General features: G+C 33.3%; 2 protein-coding genes and 1 pseudogene across 3 annotated transcripts; all 3 read right to left on the bottom strand.

Annotated features, from left to right (window-relative positions):
- Window positions 1-7,047: 7,047 nt before the first annotated feature.
- Window positions 7,048-11,420, bottom strand: LOC120261720 ((6-4)DNA photolyase). The gene is made up of 14 exons (XM_039269704.1): window positions 11,056-11,420; window positions 10,811-10,882; window positions 10,643-10,723; window positions 10,122-10,292; window positions 9,977-10,048; window positions 9,825-9,911; window positions 9,605-9,703; window positions 9,443-9,526; window positions 8,988-9,074; window positions 8,787-8,858; window positions 8,279-8,392; window positions 8,112-8,199; window positions 7,924-8,019; window positions 7,048-7,568 (listed from the first exon to the last, which is right to left on the bottom strand). Exons 1-14 carry the CDS (start codon window positions 11,350-11,352, stop codon window positions 7,381-7,383), a joined length of 1,608 nt encoding a protein of 535 aa, XP_039125638.1. The 5' UTR covers window positions 11,353-11,420; the 3' UTR covers window positions 7,048-7,380.
- A 4,972-nt stretch (window positions 11,421-16,392) lies between these two features.
- On the bottom strand, window positions 16,393-18,282 carry LOC120262471. Of its 2 annotated transcripts, none has more exons than XM_039270592.1 (2): window positions 17,923-18,282; window positions 16,393-16,507 (listed from the first exon to the last, which is right to left on the bottom strand). In XM_039270592.1, the coding sequence occupies exons 1-2, from the start codon at window positions 18,182-18,184 to the stop codon at window positions 16,398-16,400; spliced, it is 372 nt and encodes a 123-aa protein (XP_039126526.1). In that variant the 5' UTR covers window positions 18,185-18,282; the 3' UTR covers window positions 16,393-16,397. The 2 variants fall into 2 exon arrangements, with proteins under 2 accessions (XP_039126526.1, XP_039126527.1); XM_039270593.1 differs by having other exon boundaries at window positions 16,399-16,507; window positions 17,919-18,282.
- A 374-nt stretch (window positions 18,283-18,656) lies between these two features.
- LOC120262467 lies at window positions 18,657-22,314 on the bottom strand (annotated as a pseudogene).
- Window positions 22,315-23,614: the final 1,300 nt, after the last annotated feature.

The following is a 23,614-nucleotide window of genomic DNA, read 5'->3' as shown; positions in this document are numbered from 1 at the left end:
GTTTAGGTTATATCGTTAAGGTTATATCCGTGGTTATATTCTCACATTAAAAAACAAAAATAATATACATGTCTATATATATTTATTCCCACTCACGTATTAACAACAATTATAGTTCAAGTAGGTTGGGACACTGTGTATCTCGATTACTTCCTTTGTGCAAACAAAGTTCACCTAAAACAAGTGAGACCACTCATAGAGAAAATTCATCAAACACATGAAGGGCATAGAGAAAAAAATGTGAAAAACCCCTTAAGACGAGGGGAAAAACCATCCGGACACAATGTCCTACAATCTTCCACTATAACAACAATAATGGGATTACAAGCTTCTCTAATACACTAGAGGATCACATACACCATTAAGAATAACACACTCTTAGTTTACACATTACATCATCATGAAAGATGGAATACGAGGGAAAATAAAGAAGAGGTTACCAAAGGAGCACCAATGGAAGCCAAACCACTAGGTCACACCTTCTCTTGAGCAAAAGGAAGGAGAAAGAAAAAGAGAGTTTTTTGAGAGGTTGGTGGCACTTCCAAAATTGTTGGCAAAGGAGATGTTTGTATTGTGACTAGTGTGGGTCACAAGCTAGTTCTTAAAGATGTGAGACACATTCCGGATTTGAGATTGAATTTGATGTCCACCGGTATGCTTGATGATGAAGGGTTTGAATCACATTTTTCTCAAGGTGTATGGAAGCTTACCACAGGATCTCTTGTTGTGGCAAAAGTTGTGAAGACTTGTACTCTTTTCAAAACGGAGGCTAATCTAGTTAAAGGTGAAGTGAATGCTACTCTTGAAGATTCCACTATCAATTTATGGCACCGGTGGCTTGGGCACATAAGTGAGAAGGGGTTAGAAGTCTTGAAGAAGAAGAATTTGCTTTCAAAAATCAAAGGTTCATCACTTAGTCCTTGTGATCATTGTTTGAAGGGAAAGTAACATTGGGTCTCTTCTAGGAGTACTAGTACCCGGAGAACTAATATTCTTGAACTAGTTCATTCGGATGTTTGTGAGCCAATGGAGGTGAAGTCACTTGGAGGCTCCTCGTACTTCGTCACTTTCATTGATGATGCATCTAAGAAGGTTTGGGCTTATGGCATGAAGAATAAAAGTGATGTGTTTGAAATCTTTAAAAGATTTCACGCCATGGTTGAAAGGCAAACCAGCAAGCTTCTCAAGTGTCTTAGAAGTGACAATGGTGGAGAATATTGTTCTTGGGAGTTCAAGGATTATTGTAGTAAGCATGGTATAAGACATGAGAAGACCGTTCCTTACACTCCTCAACACAATGGAGTGGCGGAGAGGATGAACCGTACTATATCGGAGAAAATTCGGAGTATGTTGTCTTCGGCAAAGCTACCTAAATGTTATTGGGTGAGGCCATGAGCACTGCTTGTTACTTGATTAATCAATCTCCCACTTATGCATTAGATTGTGAAACACCGGAGATGGTGTGGAGTGGTAAAGATGCTTCTTATTCACACTTGAAGGTGTTTGGTTGTAAGGCCTTTGTACATGTGCCCAAGGAACAAAGGTCTAAGCTTGACATGAAATCCATCGAGTGCATCTTCTTGGGTTATGGTGATGATGAGTTTGGATACAAACTTTGGGATCCTAAAAATAGAAAGCTCATAAGGAGTAGAGATGTTGTCTTTCGAGAGGATCAAACTTTGGAAGATTTTGGGAAGGATGAAACTCCAAAGCAACCAACCTTTGAAGACTTTGAAGAGATTCAAGATGGATCATCTTCAACTCATGGTAATGAGGTAATCTAAGATGAAGGCCAAGAAAATGATGAGTTACCTCCACATGTTGATGAAGATGCAAATGAAAGTACTCATGAGAATATGGATCATGACAATGATGATGAACTTGATGATGAAGTCATTGAACATAATGATGCTCAAGATAGGGAGGCTTCACATGAGGGGGAGCCAACAACCTTGAGGAGATCGGATCGGCCTAGGAAACTGCCTACAAAGTATCCATCATCAGAGTATGTTACCATCACCGAGAATGATGAACCGGAGAGCTTTCAAGAAGCACAAACTCATATGCAAAAGGAGAAGTGGATAAAAGCTATGGAAGAAGAAATGAAATCTTTGCATGAAAATCACACGTATGAGTTGGTGGAACTTCCTAAAGGGAAGAAAGCATTGATGAACAAATGGGTCTACCGGATAAAACTTGAAGAACATTCCTCTCAACCAAGGTACAAAGCAAGGTTGGTTGTGAAAGGCTTTGGGCAAAAGAAAGGCATAGATTTTGATGAAATTTTTTCTCCGGTGGTGAAGATGTCTTCAATTCGAGTTGTGTTGGGATTAGCCGCAAGCATAGACTTGGAGGTTGAGCAACTTGATGTGAAGACCGCCTTTCTACATGGTGACTTGGAAGAAATAATTTACATGGAAGGGTTTAAATTCAAAGGAAAAGAGCACATGGTTTGCAAGTTAAAGAAAAGTTTATATAGCCTCAAACAAGCCCCAAGGCAATGGTACAAGAAATTCGACTCATTCATGGAGAGTCATGGGTACAAGTGAACATCTTCGGACCATTGTGTATTCATCAAGAGGTATGATGATGGTGACCTTATTATTCTATTGCTCTATGTGGATGACATGTTGATTGTTGGACATGATACTAACAAGATTGCTAAATTGAAGAATTCTTTCAGTAAGTCTTTTGCTATGAAGGACTTAGGACTGGCAAAGCAAATCTTGGGTATGTCCATAAGGTGTGATAGGAGAGCTAAGAAGCTATGGCTATCACAAGAGAAGTACATTGAGAAAGTACTTGATCGTTTCAACATCAAGGGTGCAAAGCCAGTGAATACTCCACTTGGAAGTCATTTCAAATTAAAACAAAGCAACCCAAGTGAGAATGAGAAGAAAGAAATGAAGATTATCCCATATGCATCGGTGGTAGGGAGCTTGATGTATGCTATGGTTTGCACAAGACCAGATATAGCATATGCCATTGGAGTGGTTTGTAGACACCTTGCTAATCCAAGCAAGGAGCATTGGCAAGCGGTCAAGTGGATCTTTCGTTATTTGAGAGGCACTTCTAGGACATGTTTATGTTTTGGAAGTGGTACACCTGTATTGGAAGGATATACAAATGCGGATATGGCCGTAGATCTTGATACAAGAAAGTCAACATCCAGGTTTTTGTTCACTTTTGTGGGGGGAGCCGTATCTTGGCAATCAAAGTTGCAAAAGTGTGTTGCATTGTCTACAACCGAAGCTGAGTACATTGCAATTACCGAAGCATGCAAGGAGATGTTATGGATGAAAAGGTTCTTAAATAAATTGGGACTCAAACAAGGGAGGTATGTTATCCATTGTGATAGTCAAAGAGCAATTCATTTGAGCAAGAATTCAAGTTTTCATTCAAAAAGCAAGCACATTGATATAAGGTATCATTGGATAAGAGATGCCTTGGAAAACAAACTCTTAGAGCTAGCAAAGGTCCATACGGAGGAGAATATCTCAAATATGTTGACTAAACCTGTACCGAAAGACAAGCATGAGTATTGTAGGAGTTGGGCCGGAATGGAAGGTGCTAGCTCTCTCCTAGTGCAAGGAAAGCCACATGAGTCAGTAGGGGGAGATTTGTTGGGGTTGGATCAACCCAACTTGGGTCCCTTCTCATGTGTGGGTCACATGGATAAGTAACTTAACTCACTTACCTTTCACATATATATAAAATGAAGAAACATAAATTTGATATAATAAATATAAAAAAAAAGAAGGAAGAAAGAAAATGAGAGAGTTTTTTGAGAGGTTGGTGGTCTTTCTCAATCCTCTTGCTCAAGAGAAGGTGTGACCTAGTGGTTTGGCTTCCATTGGTGCTCCTTTGGTAACCTCTTCTTTATTTTTCCTTGTATTTCATCTTTCATGATGATGTAATGTGTAAACTAAGAATGTGTTACTCTTAATGGTGTATGTGATCCTCTAGTGTATTAGAGAAGCTTGTAATCCCATTATTGTTGTTATAGTGGAAGATTGTAGGACATTGTGTCCGGGTGGTTTTTCCCCTCGTCTTGAGGGTTTTTCACATTTTTTTCTTTATGCCCTTCATGTATTTGATGAATTTCCCCTATGAGTGGTCTCACTTGTTTTAGGTGAATTTTGTTTGCATAAAAGAAGTAATCGAGATACACAGTGTGTCCCGACAAGAAGTTTTAATTGAGTGAATGATAGGCCATGGGCTCAAATCGTTTGAAGAAGAATGGTGCAGTCATTTACCACGTCATGTCATCAACTTAATTTTTTTAATTAATAATTTCATCATAAGTTTAATAACATTTTAAATTTTTTAAATTTTTTTTGGAATTCTAGTAAATTTTTAAAATAAATGACTTATACCTACTATACCACACCACCAAGTTAAACTTGTTTAATTGCTAATTTTTTTTTATCAATGTTATAACATCTTTTTAAAGTTTCTTTATACAATTTTTAAAATTTCAGTAATTTTTTTAAAATAAAAAAATGAGATATAAAAACACCGCACTAAGTTGGATTTGATACGCATCTTCATTTCAAATAAAGTATATATTAACTTAAATATAAAAAAACCATTAAAACTTTTATGATTTGGGGGAGCCCTCATTAGTTCGGCCTGACAGAAGTACAGGAGAAGAGTCAAGTACAACAGAGACGAGGTCACCATTGGTAAAGCTTGGATTCAACTTTAGAAGAGGTTAGGAGAAATAAATTATGATTTTATCATCTTAGAATTTTTTGTTTTAATCTGATTGTTTTGCTTCAATTTTTTTTTCTTGCTCGTGAAATCAAGAATTTTGAATTTGAATTTTTTTTATCATTATCATAATTATTTTTTTTAGCGAACTTCGCTATTTTTTATTATTATTTGAATTTGATTTTTTTTTTTAATTTTTTTTCCCATATTATCGTTATATTTCATTTTTTTAAACCTTTTTTTGGATCATTATCCTTTTCTTCATTTTGATTTTTTAACTTTTTGAATTCTTTTTTATTGACAAGAGCAATCTATAATATGAACCATTGACAGCCGGAGAATATATTATTCCGATCTTTTTTGGTGTAAAGATCTCAATTTTACAGATTTTTTGAGGAATAGTACAGATTAGACTCCGGAGCATTAAAATCATAGTGCCGGTGCAAATTATTTGTAAATTTTAAGTTTTTTTTTTTTTTTGTAAAGATTAATGACATTATTAAAACTCTGAAAATTTAAATAGTAGGAGTATGTTCGGCCAATTTCATCCTTTGAACGGATACATACTTTATTAAATTTTTGTTATTAAACTAATAAGATGTGTAAAATTTGAAAGTTATAATTAATATTTATAGAATTCTTAATAAAAAAATTAATTTGAAATAAAAACAATCTACAAAATAAATCCGATGGAGAATATAATTTAAAGGTGGATGTACCTGAAAATTTCTTAGCCCACTTTTGCCTGTCCATTAAGATTTATGTCCACCTTGCCCATGCTTGTACTACACATACCATATACATAGTCATATGCGCTTAATGTATTCAAATAGTTTTTAAAAATAAGAACTATATTAAAATTTTAATATATATTTTTTTAATTAAAAAATTTGGATCCTGCCCTGTCATGCACCACTTTATATAATCTCAATTAAAACTAGGTCAATAGTATCATCAGAAGTTAGTTCAAATAAATTTAACTTGATATATATTACTAATATAATACTACGTTTAATTTCATACATATAGAATCATGTCAAAATCAAGTGACAAATATCTGATTATTGCTCTTACCGTTTACATTTGTGAGAATACAAGGCTAAAATTTCAAAACGAAAAAGAGGAATGGTCGAAATAACAAAAAATACTATTTAAAACCACCACAACAACCACTGCCACCGGTGATGAAGTCATACATGAAGAATTTGAAAACCCTTTCGCTTGATGAATATGTAAAGATATTTTTGGAATAATAGTACATTTTCACCCAACTTGCAATGTTCATAAACATATTTTAGAATATGTTTTTATACAAGATTAGCTTAAATTTGCTTAAATTTGATTTGGCCACTAATTTATATGATGTAATGTATTAGTTTCTAAATCAAATGTCATATGCCTATTATATGTTACTTTTCATTGATATATAATTTAAGCAATCACTCATTTTAAATAATTAATTAAATAACAGTTCTGATTATGTTGAGTAATTTTTAAAATCCTAAACTATTGAATTTAAAATTTATGGTATTTGGATTGGATTCAAGTCCTTGATATTTGCCTGAGAAAGAAACCAAATTCCAATTAATATATTGTAGAGGTAGCTACTAAAATCCTCTCCAAATAAGTTAAATAAAAAATATTATGTATGCATAAGCAATGCTTAAAAAGCTGAAAAAGAAAGCTGAAAAAGAAAGCGGGTTTATCTATAGTTTATGACTGGTTAGTGAAATCACTCGTCAAACTCCAAAAAGTGCATAAAGGGCTAAGAGATATGAACATGAACCGATGAACGTACCTAAGAGAACTGAGACATGATACACGTTTTGCTGTTAAAGTGTTAAAAGTGCATAAAGAACGAAGAGAAACATAGATAAATAATTGTGAATGTTCAAGATAGAAGAGAAGCTAGTAACCACAGCATAAATTGAAAGCCGAGCAATATTCTATTTATGCACTTTAATCATGAGCCATCAGATAATGATACTGAGTACACAAAGGTGGATCAGATGATTGAGGCAGTGGCATTTTCAAGATGTGCAAATCATCCCATTATTTAATAGTATAAGGCATGATCAAACTCGAAAGCTCAGAGATTTAATAAAGATAATTGACTTTCAACCGAGATTGGATCAGGAATTGAATTCTAAACAGATGAAATGATCCAAATGACGGAGAAGTGAAATATGCCTATCCTCCTTTCTTTTAATAATAACAAATATTAAATATGAAAATAAATAAACACATACTTCGTTTATGATCATGAATGTGCCTGCACCATAAATTTTGGAGCAGCAATAGAGGAAGCATAAAGACCCATGCAAACCCCGCTGATAAAAAAAAGTTTAATTTTCTACATCTTTGGAAATCATTATTAGCAGCCCAATAAATAACATAGTGAAATTGCATTAATTTCTGATTCCTGTTACTTATACACAAAATGTGGTTGAATTCCAATAACACAAATTCAGTTAGCTAATGAGCCGAAGGTATCATCATGACGTAATTCCATTGCAAGATTGATGAGTGTTTCTTACCTTAAACAACATAATTGTGGGCAGAGGGGAAAACAAATTGTTAGCTGGTAAAGGACGCTGACTTTTGAAAACAAGGTTGAACTATTCAAAGTTTCTATCTGATTAATCCATTATAAAAGATGCAGCCCTGTTACTTATCTTTTCTCTTTCTCTGTTTTGAACTGATGTATGTAGTAATGTCCTTATTATCCTCTTCCAATTTCCTCCTGAGCCCACTTAATTTCTCTTCAGTTTCCAAGCTGTCACTAGGAAGGTTTAATGCATAAGCTTCTCCTATTCTCCTCTTGCATTCTTTGCTTGCTATGCCATGGTCGACCACTAAAACAACCATAAAACATATGTTAAGTGTTATTTAAAGGATGTTTATGATTCAAGGTCCAAATTGATTGATTAAATTTCAAATTCTGTACTTGTGGCTAAAAGATTGCTTCCTAAATATGCACCTTCTTGCTTTCTGAATCTATCTAGGTATCTAGTAGAACCTTCATCTCCCATTACACTCATCATGTAAGTAATTTTAACTAGTACATATGCACAGCCAACTCAGAGAAACCTCAAAGAGAACTGATCAGGAAACACTCCATTCATGTCAATTCATTATTAAATGTTTATCTACACTTCCTATGAAAAATCTCAAGTAAGATGAACAGAAATTACACAAGCAATTGAGTACCTGGTTTAGGGTAGTCTCTTCCGATTATGCATTTTGCCTTTTCTTGGACACTAAGTGGTGCAGACCAAGGTTCATATATATACTCCTTCGGCATATCTACAACAACAAAAATATTCCCTGGTTTATCTGATAATATAAAACAACCAAATTTCTCTCGAGGAGCAAATAATAGCTAGCCTATGCCATGCCTTTTAACACGGGTAGAAAATGCCTGATGAACTTTCCATCAGGGTCGTACTTTTTTCCAAATGTAGTGGGGGAGTATATGCGGTGATACTGTTTGAAATGAGTCAAGAAACATATCAGAACTTGTTCATGGAAAGCAATGAGTTTTAGAAGTAAATAAGGCCCTAACCTGGTAGAAGAAGGATGAACAAGAAAGCCACAACCAGTTTCCATTGTTTATTGCCCAATCAGAATCTATAAGTTGTCTCTCAAACACATCACGCCCTTTCTCCCAATGAATGAACTAGAAAAGCGAACAAGGTATTCATAAGAAGGCTGATCAGAAAAGAGAACACATTCTAGTTTGAAAACCTGATGATTTTGAGTATTCAGGCTCCAACTAGAAATCAAACAAAGAGCTTAAAAACTATGATGTATCCTATCATATTCAATTCAGTTCATGTTATCAAGACTGAAAAATTTGAGACAAGTCCTCGCAATTTTCTCCTTGAAAACTAAAACTCCACAAAAATGCTCTCATCACTGAGAAATTTAGATAGTAAAAAAAATTTTAAAAAAATCAAGAAAGACAAATAGGATCCTTGAAATTGTATCATATTAAATTATGCATAGCCACTTTAAATACAGATAAGCTTGATGGAATAAAGCATAAATGAACAACAGCTTCAAATCCATACCAGATCACCACGAGTCAAAAAACATGCAACTGAATGGCGTGCTAGATGATGCATCCAACCCCACTTCTTAAGCTGCTTTTTTTATAACAAAATACACATCAGATGGCTTACTCATATAACTTTATAATCATAAAATTTTGAATAATTTACATATAAGGAATAACAATTGGCATAAAAAAAATTGTATAGAACTGTACAAACCTGGATCATAATAGCATCTATCCATGGATATCCAGTTCGACCCTCTCTCCAAGCAATAAGTAATCCTTCATTATCATTCCATGGAATCTAAATGTTCGATGATATATTACTTCAGATGAATCCAAGATTGCCTCTTGAGTGAAAGTTTAGGAAAAACCCCCAGTTCCCAAGTTCTAGTTTCTAAAGGATTATGAGACATTTCCGATTGATTAAAAGATATTGTTATGACATGAAATAATTAGCACTGATTTGATAGTGAAAAACAAATCAGTTAAAAACCAGTAGAAAGGTTGATAAAAAAACTGTTACTAGAAAGCATTGTGTATATTGGCAAAATAATAAAGCACGGGCAGGTAAGAACACAACACATTATAAATCAGTCTCTCAAGAAAGATATTAAGATCCAGTTTCATCACAAAGAAAAGAGCACAAGCATGCACCTTGCCTGAACATACCTGTTTGCAAATTTTGTTTCCTTTCATTTGATCAAAATTTGGAGTTCCAAAAGCCACAGTATAGAAAAATTCTCGCCACAATAACTGATATGGAAACATTCACATGGTTAGCTCATATCATTCACTGGGAACAAGATTTGGTGAGCCACCTATAAAGCTCACCTGCCCAACAAGTGAAACTGGAGGGAATGTATGTTTTCCAACATTTTTGTAAACATTCTGAATGCACTGATAAAAGTATCTTGATGAAAGACACCCAAACTGCAGGTTCACATTCAAATAACGATAAGCAATGGTGGACAATGTCTATGATAAATACTAGTCCCATAAGCATCTGATTTTTAACAGAAAGAAGAAGTGAATGACAAAATGGCTAACAAACCTTCAAATATGGTGATAAGAGTGTGGTTGCAGGCTTAAGAAATGCAGAGGGATCACCCTTAGGTTTCTCAAATTTTGCCACCCACTCCTGCAATAGTCAGTAATAAAATGAGTAAAAGTTGGAAATATAAAACAATCAAACTCCTGGTATACCTTATTTTTGAGGGATTCCTCCAACCTCTTAAGAGCTTCTGATTCACCTCCTCGAATGGGAGAAAATTCTTCCTATGAGGTAGAAACTAAACATATCAATGGTGTTAAAAAAGAACTTCAGCTTCCAGAAGTGAATGGCACAAACCTGACTTATATCTCCATAGCCAAGTTCATCAATTTGTGGAATATCTAACAATTCACAGCCCTGTAGGTCACCTATTGGAGGGAGCCAAGTGTATGTTTCAGTAAGGGGTGGTGGAGGTTTCCCAGCAAGCTTCACAAATGCTTGATATGTCAAAGGTGGCTTTCCCCCATTCTTTGCGTTTACATTCAGTAAGAAAGATAAAAAAAATATTAGCTACCAAGATGATGAATCATATACAAAAGCAATCAAATTTTGATAGTTTATACTTGTTTACTTAGGGTTAGCTGATACAACTGTTTGGGGAAGGAAAAAAAATGAAAACCATGATTAATTATTCAAAAACAGTAGATACACCACCTCGTCCATGTAGAAAAATTCACATGAAACATATTGATCCAATTGTTCTCATTAATTTACCCTCCATAAATAACAAAGAGAACACAATAAAAAATATCATTCAACGGAAAGCATTCTTCATGAGAATGCACAATAAAACATAATGTAGAGATCCAACATTTTACCTTTTTGATGATATCTACAGGATTGAAGAGAGTATGGCTGATGGGAGAAAACACCTGAATCCCACATTTTGATGCAAAATCCTACTCACAAGTAATTTACGACATAGTAATTATATAAAACACAAATGACAAAATCCTACATTTCTTACATGGGCAAAAATGTCTCACCTTCACTTGATTATCTCGAACTTGTGAGTAGGGTTCCGTATCAAACTCAAAGCAAAGGGTTCCAATGTTCCACTGCAAATCCAGAACAAAGATTTTAGCACCAAGGTCCCATTTTTAACCTAATAATATCAATTCGTAATAAAAATCCACCTTTGAGAATAAATTCAAATGATTTCAAGCAATGAAACTATAGAAAAGCAGGTCATTACAAAAACCCTAAACGATAAAACACTATCGAAGCTCACATCCATCAAAATCTGGGAAACCACACGGACGGGATCCCCGCGGAGGACAAGGAGACGAGAACCAAGCTTCCTGAGACTGGAATCTAGATCGGAGAGGCTTTCCAGGAGGAACCGGATCCGATTAAGGCCAGAGCGAGTGGAACCGGGAGAGAAGGCCGAGGGGTCCGGGTCTAGGTATCGCGGATCGAGAACGAAGACCGGGAAGAGATGCTTTGATCGCCGGCAAGCGAGGTCAAGGGCTGGGTTGTCATGAATTCGAAGCCCTTTGCGAAACCAAACCATGGCGTTGTACTCCATTGGAGAGATCGCTGAAGAGAGATGAGGGTTTCTAGGTTAGTGAATGTGATGGTGATGAATAAGTGCTTCCCGCGCTGAGCAGATAGGGAGTTTTTTCAACGATCCAATGGTTAATATTTGAACATGGAGGACAACGGGTTTTAGCGGTTAAGAAACGGCCACGTTGGATTCTTATTTGGATATATTAATTTCAGATAACATTTTAAGAAAATTACTTGAAAATTTTATTAGTTACTTTATGAAGTCCGACTTTGGGCTCAAGATTTAAAAGTACCATTTTGGCCATGTTTGGATGAGCTTTTTTAAAGCCCAGAAGTGTTTTTTTATAAGTTAAGCACTTTTGGGTTTTAAAATTCATGTTTGTATTGGCTTTTAGGAAAAAACTAAAGATGTTAAAAAAGCTTTTTTTCAGCTTTTTTGAGAAGCTGCTCAACAGGTGCTTCTAAAAAAAACACTTTACAAAAGCTATTTTAATGGTTGCCTAATTCCCATTTTACCCTCAACAAATTAAGAAATTATACACTTTACTCCACCTTCTTCTCCTACATCCTTCATCAAGACAAAGGAATAGAGAAAGGAAGAAAGGAAAAAAAGGGAAGAAGAGCTTTGGCCTTGGACTCCGGTGATCTTTGGGTAAAATTTAGAGGTATGTCTCATGTGATTCATCGTTAGTTTCGGTTTTCTCTAGTTTGGATATGTGATGATTTGTGTGAGACCATGTTTTGATACCCTAGATCGGTTCAAAATTTAGGGAGAAAACTTTGTTCACTGGGATGTGTTTTGTTAGGAATTAATGTATTCGTATTTATTCAGTTGCTTGAGCTGATGAATGTTTTAGGCAATGTGAATGGGTGATTGAGATTCATGGCCTTTTTTTAAAAATTTGAGGGAGAATCGTTGGTGTTTGTTTGAGATTCATGAGGAGATCAGATCTATGGTTGATTATATTATGCTTGATGAATTACTTTATGTTTCTAAAAGCAAAAAAAATCTTTTTTTTTAATTTTAATATTTATGTGCTGCTTTGATGCTTGCAATGGAGATTTATGTGGTGGTTGATCTGGGATTTATGTGTTGCTTTAATGGCGTTCGGATTATTTTGCATTGAGGACAGGAATTAGAAAAAATTAAGAGGGGACATAGAAAATGATGGGGATAAGGAAAAGAATTTGTTTTTGTTTTTATTTTTAGTTTTGTTTTTTGAAAAAGTGGAAAACTACATATTATAACATTAGTGACAATTTCATGATCTCACAAAAAAAACAATCAAGAAAATAATGATACAAAATTGTCTGATGTTTTTGAATTTTGAAATTAAGCTATTGGATAATAATTAGTGCAGGTATTTTCAAGTGTGCATAGCATAATAATTTTGTTGTTGTGTGTTTGGCAAGCCTTTCACAATCTCATGCTGTTCAAACTTTTACAAAATAATTTTATAAAACAAGCATCAAATATGTATAAATGAAATTTCCATTCAATTAAGTATAGGCTGTTTAACTAATGAGTGTTGGTTTTTTATGACTTGAATCAAGCATGGCGGCCTATTACTATTATATCATTCCTGTAGAAATGAATTGGCTCATTGATTGACAAAGGAGTTGACCAGACATGACTTAATTAGGAAAGCAGAGTTGATCATCATGCTTTTTAGGTAGGCCATGGGATTTGAAAACCTTGTCATTTTGATTATAACCCAAAAGTTGATTCTTTAGTAGATTAGTTTCTCTCACTTGGGTTTATAATCATGTTTTTTTTTTTATACAACAAACATTAATTATGATTTCATTAACTATACAGTAATGTTATTTTCACCGATTTGAATTAGTATTTTAAACAAATGTCACATAGCAATAGTATTTGAACTACTATCATTTATTTGGGAGTTGATTTGGACAACTTGAGAAGACAAATAGCACTTCTCAATGTTACATAATGTGATTAATTATTATAAAACAAAGACAGTGTAGCAAAATTATTCATTGCAGTATGGTATATATACTAACATTGGGATACGATATTTGTTTTCATGCATGTGCAGCAGGATTATTCATTGCAACAGGGTGATATTTAAAACCATAAGAAAGAAGTCATATTAACAAAAACTTAGTATCAAATAAAACTCACATTATATTAGTATATATACAACCATTGACTTTGATTAGAATGGTTTTAATATATATATATATATATATATATATGTTGTCCTGGTTGTTGGTTAATGAATAATATATATATAATTTATGTCAAGAAGTGTTAAGATTTAGGTTTTATGTTGATGGTCACAAGATTATTTTTTTTGTATGTAATTAAAACATGATTTCTATGTTGATTTCGTTATGTTATTTTTTTTATTAAGGGCTCAAGAGGATAAATATTTTTGAACATGGCCTCAAAACTAGGGACAAATGTGGGTGATGTGAATTTGGTAGCAAGTGAAAATACTCCAAAAGGAAGATGGGATGACACAAATACTGAAATGTTTTTAAAAATATGTGTCGAGGAGGTCCAGATTGGCAATAGGCCGCATACACACTTTACAAAAGAAGGTTGGAAAAATCTTAAGTTTAATATTCAAGTCTTAAGTTTTTTTTGTGCTTATTAAACAAGCACAACAACAATCACAACAATAATAATAATTATAATTATTATTATTATTATTATAATAACAATAATTATTATAATAATTATTATTATAATCATAATACATTAAGTTATAATAATAAAAATAATAATAATAATGATAATTAATATTAAGTTATAATAATAACAATAATTATAATAATAATAATGATAATTAATAATGATTATTATTATAATCATAGTATATTAAGTTATAATAATAATAACAATAATTATAATAATAATGATAATTAATACTAATTATTATGATAATCATAATACATTAAGTTATAATAATAATAACAATAATAATAATAATTATTATTATTATTAATAATAATGATTATTATTATAATCATAGTATAATAATGATAATTAATACTAATTATTATGATAATCATAATAATAATGATAATTAATAAAAATTATTATTATAATCACAATCATTAAGTTATAATAATAATACATTAAGTTATTATTATTAATACTAACAATGTTTTCATTATCATTAGTAATAGTAATATATAATACTAACCCAATAAAAACTCAATGAATGTCCATTTTAGTAATTTGTCACCTCTAAAAGCCCTTTTAAAAATCCACATTCAAATAACTTCACACTTATAAAAGTGCTTTTGCATTAACTTACCCAAACATAAAACATTAAAAATCACTTAACTTACTTTCAAAAACACTTTAAAAAAAAGTGCTTCTACATCTTAACACAAAATCACTTTTTTTCAAAAGCTTACCCAAACAAGGCCTTTATCCTTCTACTTGTAGGATGCCGAATGGAGTGATAATCACAAGGATATGGCTGAACGAAAAACTTTAAAAGAACGGTGTCCAATAAGATTTCTCATATGAATATTAATGTTTAATAATATTTTGTTTTTATTTAGCAAATATGTAATGGCCATGTGCTTGAGTGGTTTTTGAGAATTGGATAATAAGAGTCCACCATGGTTCAAATCTATGAGTTTGCAATGTTAAGTTTTTAATAATTAAAAACAAGTTTTTTTCAAAAATTTTAAAAATTATAAAAATACAATGTTCAATACTTTATAATTTTTTTAATAATTAAGAAAAAATTAAATTGATAATGTCGCATGACAAATGTAAAAAATTTTAGTAATGAATTTTTTTTTAATTTAAAAATTAATAAAATTTTAAGTTTTAATAAAATTTGAGAAATTATTCAAAACATCTCTCACAATGATAGTAGTTGACTTCAACCCCCTTTACCGATGAGTTCTGGTTCTGCCACTGGTCGTGGTTGGACTGAGGAGAGGCCATGGTTGGGCTAAGAATGCCAGAAAATTAAAAGGGGAGGAATATGAAAATATTGACTTTTATTTAAGCCTGGGCTAAACTAAATTCCTGAGTCCGCAACTGAGGATATGGTTCGATAATAATTAGCGCGAAACCGAGGTATACCTTTTATTGAATTGCCTTAATTTAATGACTTTTACAACAAATAATATCAATATTTTAAAATTATTATTAACATATTCGGTTATCTCTATATTATATAATAAACAAGCACTAAAATTTATAAATCTATGACTAGATTATTATATATATATATATATATATATTAATTTTTAATTAATTTTCAATTAAATAATTAATTAATAATTAAATTAAATTAAATTAAATTAAATTAAATTAAATTAAATTAAATTAAATCAATGGATGAAGCTATCAGACCCTCAATTATTAAATTTGTGAAAGATAGGGAGCAAATGAAATACAATTAATTTTCGTCAAATTAACCCAACTTTTTTAGCCCTTTTTTTATAATTAATTCTAACATGTGTTTTGATTTTTAATTAAAAACATAAAAAATTACAAAGTTTTCTTTGACCTTTATCAACAAATTATTTAGTCTATTATTGAAATATAATGGAATTATAAAATCTAAACAAAAAATAAATAAATAATTAAACTTTTAAATTAAGGCCTACAAGACGGATCTGGTCCAAATTTATCATCACCAAAGTCAACTTTGCAATCTACACATCCCAATGTTTATATATATATATATATATATATATAAGTATTTTGCAACAAATACTAATCCCCCATAAATAAATCAGTGAAAAAAAAAACCAAAAATGGGTTCGACTAAATATATTAAACCAGAGGAAAAAAAAAAAGATAATTTCATTGAATGAGCATCACATGATAGAGTACAGATTCTTAAAAGAAGTGTTTTTTTTTTTTTATTAGCAATACTCTATTAAATATGTTAAAAATATAACACATATCATTCCCTATAAGGCTATAACAATAGTATTACAAGAGTAATGCGAGAAATACATTTCACTTAGATATTCATTACACTTTTAACTCTAAAATCTAAAGAAGTCTTGTCCAAATGTCAAATCTTTAGAAACTCTTCCAAACCTTAGATAAAAATACTATGCTCCTGCCGCTGAGGCACCTCCTTTCAAGCTGTTATAGCCATCAATTGTTGTGTTCTCAATTCTAGTGATGATGGAACCATCTTTGCTGCTACTGATGCCAATTTCTGCATGACAAGAAAACATTAAATAAGATTTATGACATGAAAAGAAAATTAAAGAATGGGAAAATATCATTGGTTACAAACACTTTCTAAAATAATGGCCATCAATGAACACACACTCAATTGAAAATATGCACAAAAACACCAGGAAAAAGAAATGGTGATATGCTGATGAAAAGAAAATAAAGGAATGGGAAAATGTTATTCGATACATTTATTTTCATTTAACCAACTCAAGAAAACTTTTTTTTTTTGTTTTCTTTCCATTAGTTTTATCTAGTAACAACCCAAGCATATTCTAAAAGTATGGACATCAATGAACTTAATAATATTAGGCATGGACATGCATCCTTAAGTAAATATTGGGGAGACTATGTTTTTGCAGGTGTACCCTTAAATAATTTTAAAATTATATATTTGCCCCTGAATAAAAGTTTTATACATAATCTTAAATAATATATATAATTACATATATATCCTTGGGTTCAAAACTTCAAATTAGTTGAAAAACCATCCGTTAACAAACAATAAAATTACCATTATACCATTGCATATATACTCTTGAAAAGTTTTTTTTAAGTTGTACAAAAATTATTTTGGACTTTTTGCATATCTTAATCTAAGTTATAACCATAGTTAATCAAGTTTGATTAACGGAATCTAACCGTATGGGTATATCCGTAATTACTTATATTTTTCAGGGGTATATATATAATTATATTTTTTCTAAAGGTAAATATGTAATTATAGAACTTTTAAGGAGTTTATAACCAATTTTTCCAAAATTTAAAAGAATGCCAAAATGTTATTTGGTACATTTCTTTTCCTAAAACATCAGGTATTATTACTACCGGAACATTCTGCTTTCTTATTGCTTTCTTTTTTGTTTTTCTAATTTCTCCCTCAATCCAAGCACATCCAAGAAGCATGCAGATCAATGACCATAGTAATAATAAGCAAGATATATATTTTTGAGGAAAAGATCACACACTCTACTAGATGTGGCAGTGTTTCTAAATTAAAGCAGTTAATACAAATCAAGAATTAAGGAGTAAGATCAATGAATTAATTGAGCATATAAAGCTACCAAATAATTACATATTGGGATCAAACATGATTTGAAGTTTTCTTTCAAGCAACAAGTGCATCCATTCCCATCTATTACTGTTATTCATCTGAAAAACAAAGCAAATCAAATCCAAAACTTGAAAGAGAAATGAAAGGGGGAAAAGAAAAAAAAAAAAAAACTTCTTTTTCCTTTTGACTTTATGTTTATCTGGAAGTTTTAGCACAAAACAATCACCGAGTTCCGTCAAATCACAATATTTATATAGCATCCCAGAAATTATTTGTATCATCAGAAAAAGATTCACAGAGAGTATAAAACCCAAATAAGAGCAACAAAGAATATTACCGACCAGGATGGGAGAAGAACCATAGAACAACAGCGCAAAGGATGAGGACAAGGGGAATCAGATGAACCATGGATTCAGCGAACCTTGTTCGAAGGGCCTCCTTCTTGCCAGCGCCAGACAGAGGATCATAGGTGGGGAGGTCCGGCGGCAACCGGAGGGCCGGCGTCGATCTGGAGGCCGAGGGCGGAGACGAGGCCTTGGCTTCTCGGGCCACTCCGACGTAGTACTCGTCGGAGACGCGCGTTGAGCTCCCGGACCTGTGCATCGCCGCGTCACTGAACCTAGAGATGGATCTCCAAGAGGAGACAGACGTCTTCCCTTTTATGCCCTCCTTATCGGATCCAATTGTTTTAGATCCGTTTAGAGGTTCTTGGATTTCTATTATTATTATCATTTCAACCGGGTCAAACCATGTGGCGTAACTTCAAGAATGGGACTTCACTAATCTTTTGAATTCCTAAGCAAAGAGACAAAGCTCTGCAATTTATAATATTAATAATGATTAAAGCATGTTATTACTAATGAACTTTGTGTACTCAGCTTGATATTATAAGAATGTGATGTTGTAATTAGCAGAATAACAGTTAAAGATATTTCAGTGAGTCAATTAACACTGGTCGAGAGTGACAGATACATGCTTTGTCCTCATAAAAAATAGGGAAAGTTCTCATCAACCACACAATTTGATTCAAAGATATTTGCATAGTACAAACTAGAAAGAAGCACTGCACCCCACTGTTTGGCAAGGTTTGCAACATGTTTTTTTTATAAAAGAGCTCCATTAATCAAGAAAAAAGTTGCAAAAGTTTAAGAGAAACAAGGATAAGACCTGGAGAAAAAAGAAAACCAACAAAACAACAGCTATACAACAAGAACTAGAAATAGCACTGAAAAGAAAGGAACCGGGGGAAAACTCAGATGAAGAAACCGGCATCAATGAAGCCCTTCATCACCCAACGGGTAAGGTCGCGACCGGTTAAGAAGAGGTTAAGGCAATGAAGGTTGGCTCCCAGAACAGCAAGTGATGTGGCAGGGGACAACCAGCTTCTCGGAACGACAACAATCTTGGGATGGCCAGCTTGCTCCAGATGAAGATTGACAGCAGTGATGGCTGGAGAGAAGCGCCAGGTAATGGTATTGTTGATGGGGTTTAAGACTTGCAAGATCTCCTTACTGGCAGTGAAAATGTGGCGAATTTGGAGCTGATTGCTAAGAGTTGTGCAAAGGGCAATATCCAAGGCTTTAGGTTTGCAACATGTTGGCTTGGGTGTCCGGGGAAAGGGGTCTCACTAATTGGTTGTGCATGATCAATGCATGACTTTGTAGCTTTCAGGATTAACGTGTGGGGTTGCATTCCCTCCTGCAACAAAATCAGTGATGACGACATTAAAAAAGTTCAGCTGAAATTAAAAACAACAAAAGAAAAGTAATTAAAACGCAGTTCTTTGAATATTTGGTGAAATATGCCTGCATAATTGGTGCTGCAATTCAGAATGAACCTCATATTGATGTAATGCATGACATTAAACTAAAGAGCTGGCGAAGCAAAGAAAAAGGTGTAACTCTAGTAGCAGAGCACATGCAACCCAATTCACTAGAGAGAAAAGAAGTAATGAATAATACATTTATTGTTTCAGTTATCCGTCCATTTTCATTTCCAAGTAGAAGCAAGGAGGGGTGTAAATTGTCAATAGGTATGAGAAGTAGTGCTGTGGCGTAAGTTCTCAAAACAGGCCTCCACATCAATAAGTTGATTTCAAGGTAGGCCACATGACTTAGCAGGAGAAATGTGAACAATGTGAAATAGAAACCAAAAATGATATGGGGAATTGTATGAGTTATGCAGTTGAAGCAATGTAATTGAATGACTTCTTAAACAAGCGACTGATACAGAGAAGTACCTGAATCATTGAATCTTTATTCAATATAGAACTTGGAGAAGACAGGTGAATGCATCTTCCCAGATGACTGCTGCAATTCAGAAGTGAATTCCACATCCATCAGCCTGTGGTTGTGTTTGGAACGAACCATTGAGAAAGGGACCGCCAGTTTATCCCCTTCATTGACTCTTAGCGGAGGATGTAATAGGAATGTCTGCTCAAATTACAGTCAGAGGAACATGAATGCCAATAATTAATGATCCAAACAACTTTGCTTTGCTTGTATGAAAACAATATCATGCCACTTGAAGAGGATGATCAAATTTACTGACAAAACTATAACAAAACAATATTAAGATTAGTCTTTGGAGCACAATGTTACTGAATATTGCAAGTAAATAAAAAATCCACCTGAAAAGAAAAGTAAAACAGAGATATTGTTAGAAAGGTTTATGAAGAGTTATTTTTCATGAATATCGGAGGCCAAGGCATTGTAATAACAAATATCCATTCACTGACACCTAAAAAGATGGTTTCAATTAACAATGCCTTTAGCCAAGAGAAAATAAACAAACAGGTTTATACGGATTACGCACAATTTTAGGGATGACATTTATTTCCATAATCTAGTCTAGGAGCACCAAACTATCAAAGGAATTCAGATGCAATAAAGAAACCAACCTGCTGGCCCCAATGTGTCGGATTGTCTTCACTAGGAGCAGTAGTTAACCCAACTTCATTTTTTGCTGGGTTCTGAGGGCTACCCTGAAAGAATCAGTCAAATGACTGAATAATCTATAAAGCATTCAGAATAGCAGCTCATTTACACTAGAAATATACCCGAAAATGAACATCAAATCACCCAGCAAATCCAGAGAGCCTCGTCCTGTCTAGGTTGATTCTTAATGAAAACTTTACACGAAGCTCACGAATTTCATCTATAGTGGCCTTCAAACAGTCAATTTCCTTGATAACAGCAGGGGTTCCGATGACTTGATTGGGATGAAGGTTGTTCCACAATGATGTCTGAAAAAGGAATATAAGAGAAAGTTATCAGCATGTGAATAAGCAAAACAAGATACAGCTTTGACATAAAATATATATATATATATATTGCAACACATTAGGGATATATATATATGGTAACACATCAAGTAAATAAGATCTGGACTAAAGCAAGATAACAGCCAAGGCAAGATTTAAGATACTGTTTGATTACATCCAATTAAATGGTTCCAATGAAAGAAGGGCCAAACTCATGAGGTTGAAGAAAATTAGAATGCACCTTTAGATAGTATTTCTCATTTTCATCTCGGTAAGGCTTTGATAGAACATTCATGTTAACACCATATTGACTTTCCATCTCGTCAACAAAGCAATACCAGACAATCATTGCATTTTCCATGTCATTCATTTTTTGTTCAGATAAGCCAGATCTTATAGGCCCAATCCACATGCGAGCATGACTAGGATACCTGCAACAAACAAAATACAATGCACAGTTCACTTAATATGAAATTCACAAATTGAAATTCTTATCACATACATTTTAAGAATGGCCACCTGTCAATAAAAACAGGAATTTACTTTTATGTTTTAGTGACATGGTCTTAACTAAAATCTAAAATTTTACTAATCATTTACATTGCCATACTTAAGAGTAGATATGATAAAAAAAAATGCACTAATTCATCAAAATAAATTACATTGCTCCATCTGGCTTAAGCCATCGATCTCTTGCATAAATAACAGAGTCAAACATTGATTCTCGAAGAAGAAAATATCCCATCCATTCTGATATTATAACATCAACTGCAAACCAAAATCAAGCTAATACTCACAATTTTAAGCTAAACTTCAAAAACTCAAGAAACAGAAATGGTATGAAACTATAAGTCCACACCATTCTCCGGCGAAAGAACATCCTCCATCGACCCCTTAATCACCTCAACTACATCCCCAACGCTATTAGCTTTAACAAGCTCACGAGCATGCTCCGACATCTTCGTAGCTTCAACAGCATACACCTTCTTCGCTCCTGCTTGAGCACACCATATTGCAAGGATTCCACTCCCAGTACCAACATCCAACACAACCTTTTCATCCAAAACACAGGATTTAGGTCACCTGATCGAAGAAGACACCAACAAGGAAAAAGGTTTTTTTGATTCGAATTAGAGAAAAACCTTATCGCGGAAGTGAGTAAGGTTCCTGAACACGGCGTTGTAGTAGGCGTCCATGCGAACGCGGTCGGAGAGCATCTCTTTCTGGTGGTACAGGAACGCGTAGGTGCAGAAGTAGTTCGCTAAGTCCACATCCTTGTCGACCGAAGCCGGCACCTCCGCCATAAACTGGTCTCCGTTCGCCATAGGCGTGTCGGATGCCGTCGGAGAGGGAGCAGAAGGGCGGCGAGGATGTGAACTTCGAGGTGGTGGTAATGGCATTAGGGTTGCGGGCTTCTCCATTGATCTTCGGGGGCGGGAATCAGGGATTTACTTTCGAGCTTGACAGTAGATCTCGACGGTCTGATCGAAAAGTGACGGTAGATATATAACCCAAGTCATTCTCATCAGCTGCCATTCCGTCACTGTCATCATCGGAGAACGGATCACGAGGCATTTGCTAGAAACAATTCGGTCACTCAGTGCGTGAGGCTTAAGCCTCAAAAATCTAGATTTTGTAATATAGCAAATAAAAAATATTTATATGTATATACTATCATTAATAAAAATTTATATAGGTAAAATTCAATTAAAAAAAAACTCATCAACACCTATAGTTTTGCATGTAGTGCATACCAATTTGATTTTTTAGATTATGTAATGACAAAAATTATCAAGATAAACTATTCTTTTAGATTTAATGATAATTATTCATTTTTTTAGGGGAAGCTGGGGAAGGAAGCATGAGCATAAAAAATTATCAAGATACACACAAATATTCATGTTTTAAAAAAATTAAGTAATTGTATTTTTTTAAAAACTATTCACACATACCTCCCAAGATGAATAAATTTTATATTTTCCAAAATTTTAATTACATGAAAACAAATAAAGAAAAATTAAGAGAAATAAGAGTGAAATATGATAAATGATATTTTTTAATAGAGAAAAATTAAAAGAATTAACTGTGAAATATATATTTTTTAATTGATGAAAAACAAAATACTTTTTAAGATAAGTTTTAACTAAGATAAGTTACCACGATAAGTTATAATATTATTAATTTTTTAAAACAAAACAAGAAGTCATTTCTTTATTATTTAAAAATAAAAATAAAAATAATAAAGTTTAATCAGATAAGTTCCCTCACGTTTAAGATAAGTTTTAAAAAATATTTATTTTATAAATAAAAATAATAAAATCTAATGATTCTATGGATCTCAGCCAAGAATACAAAGCAACGGAGCAGTGTTGAACCAATCTTCAGTCTTTAATTTTGGTAAGTTTCTTTGTTTGTATTTTTCCAGTAGGTATTTTTCAGTTTTTTTTTTTGGTGTTATTTTTCCAATGTTGTTTACTAGGTTGCTTGTTATTTGAACTTATTTCAGTGCCATTTTTTGTGGTTTTTTTTTTTTAAAGGTGGATGAACCACATGCATTAAAGAAAAAACAAAATGTACAACAAACCATCCACTAGCTGTGGAAACAAAAAAAAAGCAGAAATGGAGGAACAACGGGTCTCCTCCTAACCCAAAAGAAAAACAAGAGCTACTCCTCGCCACCGATCTGATCACCCTCACTGAACTCTGTCGCCCTCGGTCCCAAGAACTCTAAGCTGCGACGAATACACCTCAAGGATTCATCCAGCTGACCT

The sequence above is a fragment of the Dioscorea cayenensis genome, chromosome 5 (genome assembly GCF_009730915.1).
Source record: "Dioscorea cayenensis subsp. rotundata cultivar TDr96_F1 chromosome 5, TDr96_F1_v2_PseudoChromosome.rev07_lg8_w22 25.fasta, whole genome shotgun sequence".
Lineage (NCBI taxonomy): Eukaryota > Viridiplantae > Streptophyta > Magnoliopsida > Dioscoreales > Dioscoreaceae > Dioscorea > Dioscorea cayenensis.
This window is presented reverse-complemented; position numbering and strand designations above follow the sequence as displayed.